Raw genomic sequence first — 10,049 nt, 5'->3', positions numbered from 1 at the left:
TCTGGCCTCACTCAGTGGGTTAAGGATCTGGCATTGCCATGAGCTGTGGTGTAGTTCACAGATGCAGCTCGGATCTGGCATTGCTGTGGCTGTGGTGCAGGCCGGCAGCTACAGCTCTGATTAGACCCCTAGCCTGGGAACCTCCATATGCCACGGGTATGGCCCTAGAAAAAAACAAAAAAAAAGTTCTTACATCTTTAAGAATTCCTGAGAGAGAGTCAAAAAACATGGTTTGCTTGTGTTTATTTTCAGGACTCTCACAGGGATCTATTTTATTTTTTTTAAGTGAAATTTATTCTTTTCTTTTATTTTTTTTTGGCTGCACCTGTGGCATGTGAGAGTTTCCAGGCCAGAGATCAAACCCACACCACATAAATGACCCAAGCCACTGCAGGAACAACGCTGGATCTTTAACCTGCTGTGCCACAAGGGAACTCCAGGATCAATTTTTCTCTAATGATAACTGCAATATTAAGACCCATAGGATAAAGTGTGTGGTTTGAAAATTTCTGCAAAAAATAAAAGGATAAAAAGGCGAGGATAGATATTTCTCAATTACACATCAAACACTGAATATGAGAAGATTCTTGTATCCTTTGAAGATACTCATTATGTGAAAAGAATTGAGAAAAGCACAAAGCCAATAACTAACTTAATTAATTAATTAATTAATTTATTTATTTATTTATTTATTTATTTATCTTTTTTGTCCTTTTATGGCCACACCAGTGGCATATGGAGGTTCCCAGGATAAGGGTCTAATCAGAGCTGTTGCTGCTGGCCTATGCCAGAGCCACAGCAACGCCAGATCCGAGCTGCATCTGTGAACTATACCACAGCTCACGGCAATGCCAGATCCTTAACCCACCAAGCGAGGCCAAGTATTGAACCCACAACCTCATGATCCTTAGTTGGGTCCCTTTCTGCTGCGACAGGAACTCCCAATCACTAATTTACTACATTAACACCAATATCTATGTTTTATATACACCATATCTTCTACACTCATCTTTGGCAGTGACCCTAACATCTGATCTCCTCTGCCCACTAGGCTCTGGCTTCTCTTCAATATTATTTTACTGCTGCCCATTTATTTTAAAGAGCCCCAACACTCCTCTCTCACGAATCAACTCTACTCAAATGCTGTTTGATCAAGGATACTCATCATGGGAGGGGGAACTGGGAGAAAAGAACACAGCATATGTCTCTTGATGTTACAAACATAACTGACTTTGGTTTCCATGTCCCATGTCCTATAAATTCATCTTTGCCATTTATCTTAGAATCTTATCCCTTCTACTCACTATGAAATAACTTTAGTAATATATTTTTTTTCCTATATGGACTAATTCTTTTAGAAGCCCCAACACCCAGTCTCTCCTTCTCATAGCCACTTCTACATATCAGCCTTGTACTCACACCTAAATAGCCCCTCTGTCACTTTTCCCCACATGGGTAAATAGCATTATTTCCTCAATATACAGTATGTTATGGTATACATTCAAGTTTTCTTTTTTCTTTTTCTCTTTTCTCTCTTTAGGGCTATACCTGCTGCATATAGAAATTCCGGAACTAGGGGTTGAATTGGAGATGCAGCTGCCAGCCTATGCCACAGCCACAGTAACTGAGGATCCAAGACATGTCTGTGACCTATGCTTCAGCTTCTGGCAATGCTGGGTCCTTAACCCACTGAGTGAGGCCAGGGATCAAACCTGCATCCTCCTGGATACTATGTCAGGTTCCTAACCCGCTGAGCCACAATAGGAACTCCTATTCAGATTTTCTTTACATCACTCAGTGACAAACCAATCTCTGCATTCCTTAGAAGAGATCTCCCTGTCAGAAAGGGTGCATGGGTAGAATTTAGAAAGTTATATCACACCACTATCCACATGCATCCCAGTCAATATGAAAGAAAAAACAGGTAAGCCCAAACATATTTCATTAGTCTTCAAGAGCTGAGAACACAAAGAAATGTAAAGAAAAAATCTTGAGTGAGTGGATTCCTCTCTAGTTAGCATAAATCTGAAACACGGGGAACATTAGTTCAATTTGGTATTGGAATGGCTGCAGAGTGGTCTGATGTGGGTGGAGGTGCTCTCCTACTGTCTCAGAAACTAGGGGGTCTACTTAAGACTGGGTTACCAGGAGCAGTAGGCTGGGGTCTTCATCAAATGGAGAGGATGTTCTACCCATTTCTAGACTGTCACCAGGGATTTTTGTTGTTGTTGTTGTTGTCTTTCTAGGGCTGCATGCACGGCATATGGAGGTTCCCAAGCTAGGGGTCTAAGCAGAACTACTGCCTGTCTACACCACATCCACAGCAATGGCAGATCTGAGCCACATCTGCAATCTACACCACAGCTCCTGGCAACGCCAGATCCTTAACCCACTGAGCAAGTCCAGGGGTTGAAACCACAACCTCATGGTTCCTAGTTAGATTCATTTCCACTGCGCCATGACAGGAACTCTACCAGGGATTTTTTATTGAGATCGGGTGGTGCAATGAATTTGGGATTATGAATTTGCAAATGAACAGGTCCTGAGTCTCGAAGTGCTTGGAGCCAACGTCCTGATAGAGGATGGTGCCTGTGTGGATGGCAGCATCTGAGATACTCTCAATAATTCCAACTCCTGGTTTTCATGCCCTTGTATATTTCCCTCTCACTGTGTGTGAGATGGACATAGTGAATTGTTTCCAACAATAAGAATGTGGAAGAAATATTGGGGTGTCATTTCTGGGAATTGAGTAAAAAATAAATCTGGCTTTCTTCTCCTTGCCTCTCTCTTGCTTTGGGTTGTTTAGATTGATAGATGCCATATGTGACCATCAAAAGGCTCATGTGTTGATGAACCATAGGAATCCTCTGGACAGTATCCTGTTTACATGTGAATCCTACCTGAGAGTTACCTCGTACATGGTCCTAATCAAGCCTTCAATCCCCACATCCCTGGCTGACACCTTGATTGCAACATTATGAGGTGCACTCTGAACTAGTTAGTAAAATATCAGTTATAAAATTAATATGTAAAGATCAATAGTTTTATAATAGGCCACTATAATTCAATTAGAACAAAAATTTAGAAGACTAATTTAAATATGCAAACAAACAAAATCCTATAAATCACAATCATATAAGATGCCAAACTGAGCAAGGGCTAAGGAAATGAAAATAAGAAATTATCCTTAGAATCAAATGAGAAAAAGGGAAGAGTATCACAGGCTTCATATAGAAAACCTAAGGCTCTATAGATTTCATGCTTAATATAGTGGATTTATAGATATCAAAATCACACATTAATTGGTTAGATTTTTTTAAAGGCTGATTTTTTTAAAATTTCATTTAGTATTAATTTCATATTGGAGCATACTTGATTTACAATGTTGCATTAGTTTCAGGGGCACAGTAAAGTGATTCATTTATACACATACACTAAAAAGTCTTAATTTATGTTGCGATCCTATAACTTGGAAGTAAGATCTAAATAGTACAGTTGAATTTCCTCCTGAAAAAGAGGAAGAAACAAGACCCTTCCAAAGACATTCACTTTTATTTTTCCTCTCCCATTAGTATTAGAAGGTCTCTGGAGACTGGGACCACATGGGCTCATTGGCTAATTCTGAGTTTTGTGCTCTGAGCCCTCAGGTCACACCACTGTGCATAATTGCTGCTGTCTGCCTATCAGTTTGCCAGTTCTAATAGTGTGGTTCTTTATCTGTGTCTCTTTCATTTGTGGGCACCTGCATTTGAAGTTCCCAGCCTGATGTCTTCCTGCAAATTCCGAGACTTCTTCACACACCAGGCAGGAGGGGGCCAGTGAATCTGTACTCCTTGTTCATGGTCCAGCACAGATGCAGCCCAGCCCAGTAAGTGTTGAGTAAGCCCATGACTGAAAGAGAGACTCTTAGGTGGTTGCCAAGGTGGGGGGAGTAGAATGGACTGGGAGTTTGTAGTTAGTAGATGCAAATTATTGCATTTTTAGTGGATAAGCAATGAGATCCTGCTGTAAAGCACAGGGAATTATATCCAATCACTTGTGATGGAACATGATGGAGGATAATGTGAGAAAAAGAATGTATGAATATGTATAATTGGGTCACTTTGCTGTACAGAACATCATAAATCAAGTACAATAATTTTTTTAAAAAAACAATATATAAATTTAAAAAAGAAAAGAAAGATGAACTGTTAGGATGATTATTCCCTCCTCAGGAGAATAAACATGATAGTTGTGGTAGAAAGCCGAGAGTGTACCAATATAAAACACTTCATAATAAAGTCCTATGAAATTTATATTCTTGGTTCTGGTTGGGGTGTGAGAACTCTCTTCTGAGTTCTGCATCCACTCTCACTGGCTCTGCCTCTGGCTGGCATCTCCCCACAATAGCAGCACTTGGGTCTTTCTAAACTTCCTCCTAAAAATGTCAAGTGATCATGAAATCATAAGAATGAGGAGGAAGATGCCATTAAAGATGCATCATGTGTTCTTTTCAAGTGATTCCTAAGTACCAGGCTTTAGGGTATGTGTTTTATATAACTTGTTTGATTTCATGTGCATAACTTCTCCCAAACTACAAGGGCACACATCATCATTATTCTTTTAATAAGAGGAAAGGAGCACAGCATTTGATGTAGCTTGTTCCAGGTCATGAGTTAGAAAGTATAGAATCCAGGTTCTGGGCAGACTGACTCCAGGCACAGGGCATCTTGGCAGACTTCCCCCTGCCCACCCAGAGTCATGTCACTTCCAGGTCAGTCCTGGAAGAGATTCATTGCTCACGATGCCCTTCCCTTTGGAGTTTTCTGGAGCAAATAGTGAAGGGCAATAGGGAACATTTTCCACATCAGCTACAGGAAAGTTGTATGAGATACAGGTAAAGTCACAGAAAGAATTGGCACTGGAAATTTACGGGTAGATCTCTCTGCTTATCTTGCTCCTGGTTTTACTTTGAGTGTTCACTTCCTCATCCATACTCATAATCAGCCCACTTAATCAAAAAGGAGACATAAGTCAGAGTCTTTGTGCTCACTCCTGCTCAAGAAAATGAAAACATTGAGAAAATATACCTCAAGTGTATTTATAATTAGACCTCTGTACCTTTGCCTAAACATTCAGAAAGTCTGGAAATAAATTTAGTGTGTGGGACTCGGAGACTGACAACTTCATTTTGAATCCTGTGTGCTCCCTCAATCTCAGGGCAATCTCCAGGTCTGAGACATAGGATTGTCAACTGAGTTTATGCCTCACTGACACAACTCCTCTTAATTAGGACTAAACAAAGAATGGATGTTCTCTATGCAATAACTATGTGAAGGATGCACAAAAAGGTGCAAAATAAATTTTATATGCTTTGTTGGTAATAATGATAAGGCTAATTCTTATTAGATTTGAATTTCTGGTGATCTGGTATTATGGTTTTCCTACATCCATGAGAGGACATTTTACTTTTGTTTATATGTACAAACGTATACATGTATATATATATCAGGAAGGTTGGACATGAAAATCTGTTACCTGATGCAAGAGGATGCATACTGACCTGGGCTCTGGGACCACCCCTCATGCTGAACTTCTCAACTGTTAATAAAAGATTTATGGCCAGGAAAACAAGACTACCTGGTTTATGAAATTGTGCTTACCATCACTAATCTCAGGAAAAAAGTCAAAGCTCCAGTCAAATACTACCTCTCATCTGTTAGGATGGTTACTGTCAAGAAAACCAATGACAATACATGTTCTGGAGGATGTGGAGGAAAGGAAACCCTTGCATTTGGATGATGGGAATGAATATTGGCACAGCCTTGACCAAAAACAGAATGGAGCTTCCTAAAAAAATAAAAACTGCTGCTAATTAATATAGATCTTCTGTATCATCCAACAACCCACCTCAGATTGCATGTCCAAAGGAAATGAAATCAGTACCTCAGAGATAGCTGCACACCCATGTTCACTGCAATATTATTCATAATAGCGACAACATGAAGTATCCCAAGTGTCTGGTGACAGATTAGTGGATAAAGAAGATGTGCTGTGTGTATGTGTATATATATATATTCAATGGATTATTAGTCATAAAAGAAAGAGATCCTACCATTTGTGACAACATAGATGGAACTGGAGGATGTCATGCTTATTGAAATAGACCAGACACGAGAATAATACATGATCTCACTTATGTGTGGAATCTAAGTAAATCAAATTCAGAGAACCACAGATTAGAATTGTAGTTATAAAAGGAAAGGGGTAGAGGGGAAATTTGATCAAATTGTACAAACTTTCAGGTATAAGATGAATAAGTTCTGATAATCTAATATACAGCATGGTGACAATAGTCAATGATTCTGTATTGTATTCTTGAAATCTGCCAAGAGAGATCTGGTTAAGTGTTTCCACCTAACACAGAAACACAAATAGTAACAATGTGAGCTGATGGATATGTTAATTAACTTGATTATAATAATCATTCACAATGTCTGAGTATTAAATCATTATTTTGTACATCTTAAAACAATCATCACGCTGTACAATACAAATATGCAATTTTGTCAATTATAATTCAATGAACTGGAAAAAAACCTCAAAATAATGAAGTAGTATTATCAGGCCACTACAGAATAGAGTCTAAAAAATAAAGTGGTTTCTCACACTAGATAGTTTACTGAGATTGTACTGGATTGAAATAAACTCATATAAAATCAAACACTTCAAAGGTATTTCTTAAAAAAATTTTTTTTGTCTTTTTGTCTTTTTAGGGCTGCACTTGCAGCATGTGGAGATTCCCAGGCTAGGGCTCTAATTGGAGCTGTAGCTGCTGGCCTAAGCCACAGCCACAGCAACACGGGATCTGAGCCACATCTGCCACCTACAACCACAGCTCACTGCAATGTCAGATCCTTAACCCACTGAGCAAGGCCAGGGATCAAACCAGCAACCACATGGTTCCTAGTAGGATTTGTTAACCACTGATCCATGACGGGAACTCCTTTTATTAGTAGTATTATTACTTTTTGGGGAGGGGGGCTGTACCCATGGCATTTGGAGGTCCCCAGGCTAGAGATCGAATGGGAGCTACAGCCGATGGCCTACACTACAACCACAGCAACGCCAGATCCTTAATCCACTAAGTGAGGCCAGGGATCAAACCCACAACCTCATGGTACTTAGTCGGATTCATTTCCACTGCACCACGATGGGAACTCCCTTAAAATTTATTATTGTTTAATCATTGACAGAAATTCTGTGGAGTTCCCATTGTGGCTCAACAGGTTAAGTACCTGACTGATATGCATGAGGATGAGAGTTCAAGCCCTGGCATTGCTCAGTGGGTCAACGGTCCAGCATTGCTGCAGGATGAGGCATAGGTCACAGAAGTGGCTCGGATCCAGCATTGCTGTGGCTGTGGCATAAGCTTGTGGTTGCAGCTCTGATTTGACCCCTAGCCTGGAAACTTTCATATGCTGCAGGTGTGGTGGTGAAAAGGAAAAAAAAAAAGAAATTCTGTATATTAATCCCATCTTGGTAGTCATCATGCTGTATGATTATGTTCATACTTATCAAAATTTGAGTCCAGCAAAGCCAAAGATATGAAGTATATGGTAAATAACTTTTAAAATATACCTCTCATATTTGAGAAACTTATAGAGAAAAGCAAAGAATGATAAACTCATAAAGATATTTATCACATAAAAAATGTTTTCTAGAGGTCCCTGGTGGCTCAGTGAATTAAGGATCCAGTGTTGCCACTGCTGTGGTACAGGTTCAAACCCTGACCTGAGAATTTTTGCATGCTGTGGCCGTGGCCAAAAGTGTTTTCTCATTATGAACATTCAATTTTAATTTAGAATACAGTTTACACAGTGTTGTGATTTTTGCAAATTGCTGCATCTGCAGTATATGGAAGTTCCTGGGCCAGGAATTGAACCTGCATCACAGAAGCAACCTGAGCCGCTTCAGTGACAACACCTGATCCTTAACCCATTGTGCTACAGGGAACTCCATAGTGTTGTGTTTTATAGTGTATTTATAAAAAACATTCTAGCTAAAGGAACTATATGGAATTGTATTTGAATAAAATAAGGTTTATATAACTATGTCATAATATATTGAAATTTGTATTATATATTTTTATTAAAGTAGGAATGGAATATATCATTCTATCTTTTTTTCTAAAATGTAGGCTATCTTTTACTGAGATAATGGCTCTATTTTGTCTCCTTCTTTCTATCTCTTTCTCTTTTTTTGTTGTTGTTCCTGGTCCGGGGGTCAAACACACACCACAGCAGCAACCCAAGTCACTGTAGTGAAACTCTGGATCCCTAACATGCTGCACCGCAGGAGAACTCTGATCACAGCTATGTTATCTACAATATTCTTGCTTCTCTTTACCCTTCATTCCAGTTTCTATAAGATAAGTGTGTGTAGAATGAGGTGACTAAATAGAAACCAATGAGGGTACAGTTCAAGCAGATAGAATTTGTCATACTGGGGAATATTATTATTGAAGGTACTAAAGTGTATGGCCATACAAATTAATTGCTTATATCCAAAATATGTACACAGTGCTGCATGACATTTACTTATTTTATTTTTTCCAATCCTCTTTTCCCCAAAGCATCCAAGCTACAGAGAACATCAAAATCTCACGAGTGTCTCAGAATTCTTCCTTCTGGGTCTCTCAGATGATCCAGACCTGCAGCCCTTCCTCCTTGGGCTGTTCCTGTCCATGTACCTGGTCACCATGTTGGGGAACCTACTCATCATCCTGGCTGTTGCCTCTGACTCCCACCTCCACACCCCCATGTACTTCTTCCTCTGCAACCTGTCCTTGGCTGATGTGGGTTTTGTCTCTGCCACCATCCCCAAGATGATTGTGAACATCCAAACTCACAGCAGAGTCATCTCCTTGGCGGGCTGCCTGACACAGATGTCTATTTTCATCCTTTTTGGAAGTATGGATTGTATGCTTCTGTCTGTGATGGCCTATGACAGGTTTGTGGCCATCTGTTACCCACTGCACTACCCGGTCATCATGCATCCACGCCTCTGCTGCTTCTTAGTTTTGATGTCTTTTTTGATCAGCCTTTTGGACTCCCAGGTGCACAACTGGATTGTGCTACAACTTACCTGTTTCAAGGATGTGAAAATTCCTAATTTCTTCTGTGACCCTTCTCGACTCCTCAATCTTGCCTGTTCTGACATTTTCACCAGTAACATTATCGTGTATTTTGTTGGTGCCATTTTTGGTTTTCTCCCTATCTCAGGGATCTTTTTCTCTTACTGTAAAATTCTTTCCTCCATTCTGAGAGTGCCTTCATTAGGTCAGAAGTATAAGGCCTTCTCCACCTGTGGCTCTCACATGGCAGTTATTTGCTTATTTTATGGAACTGGCCTTTGGGTGTACCTCAGCTCAGTTGTCTCCCTTTCTCCCAGGAAGGATGCAGTTGCCTCGGTGATGTACACCGTGGTCACCCCCATGCTGAATCCCTTCATCTACAGTTTGAGGAACAGAGACATCAAAAGGGCCATGGGAAATTTGCTCAGCCAAACAATCTAAGTAATTTTGCCACCCATTTGGAAGGTCAGTTGGGAAATGCAGAAAAACTAAACATGTAGACCAGCAAACACTACCTCTTTCATCACATCATCTTTGTAGCTCCCGTGGCCTTCACATCTCTTCTTGCTTTGCCCCTGAGTATTGCTTCTTTTGGTATTTCTTAATTAGACTTGGGGAGAGTTCTGGGATCCTTTGTATATCTTAATTACTGTGTGACTGACTCTTACTGCATCTATGGTTATATTGCAGTTTATCACTGATGCGCAAAGGATCCTGGAAAGAGGAACAATTCTCTTTTTATATACTTAAAATTTATATCTTTTTTTTTGCAGCTCTTTTTGTTTATAGTTTTGTGGACCAGTATTTTTTTCAACTCTCACCCATTCTAATTCTTTACTTTTAATGACATATGACCTTAAACATTCTAGGAGTAAACAGATAATATTTTCACATGTTAAGAAATCAATAAATATATATATTCTTTTCATTTTCT

General features: G+C 39.7%; 1 protein-coding gene across 1 annotated transcript; it reads left to right on the top strand.

Annotated features, from left to right (window-relative positions):
- The first annotated feature begins 8,623 nt into the window (after positions 1 to 8,623).
- On the top strand, positions 8,624 to 9,556 carry LOC125119200 (olfactory receptor 18-like). The gene has a single exon (XM_047766061.1). The coding sequence runs from the start codon at positions 8,726 to 8,728 to the stop codon at positions 9,554 to 9,556; it is 831 nt and encodes a 276-aa protein (XP_047622017.1). The 5' UTR covers positions 8,624 to 8,725.
- The last annotated feature ends 493 nt before the right edge of the window (positions 9,557 to 10,049 follow it).

Source organism: Phacochoerus africanus, unplaced genomic scaffold, assembly GCF_016906955.1.
Source record: "Phacochoerus africanus isolate WHEZ1 unplaced genomic scaffold, ROS_Pafr_v1 Scaffold_18, whole genome shotgun sequence".
Taxonomy (NCBI): domain Eukaryota; kingdom Metazoa; phylum Chordata; class Mammalia; order Artiodactyla; family Suidae; genus Phacochoerus; species Phacochoerus africanus.
This window is presented reverse-complemented; position numbering and strand designations above follow the sequence as displayed.

Coding starts and splice junctions, on each gene's coding strand:
- LOC125119200 (XM_047766061.1), top strand. CDS start 8,726: ATGTACCTGGTCACCATGTTGGGGAACCTACTCATCATCCTGGCTGTT.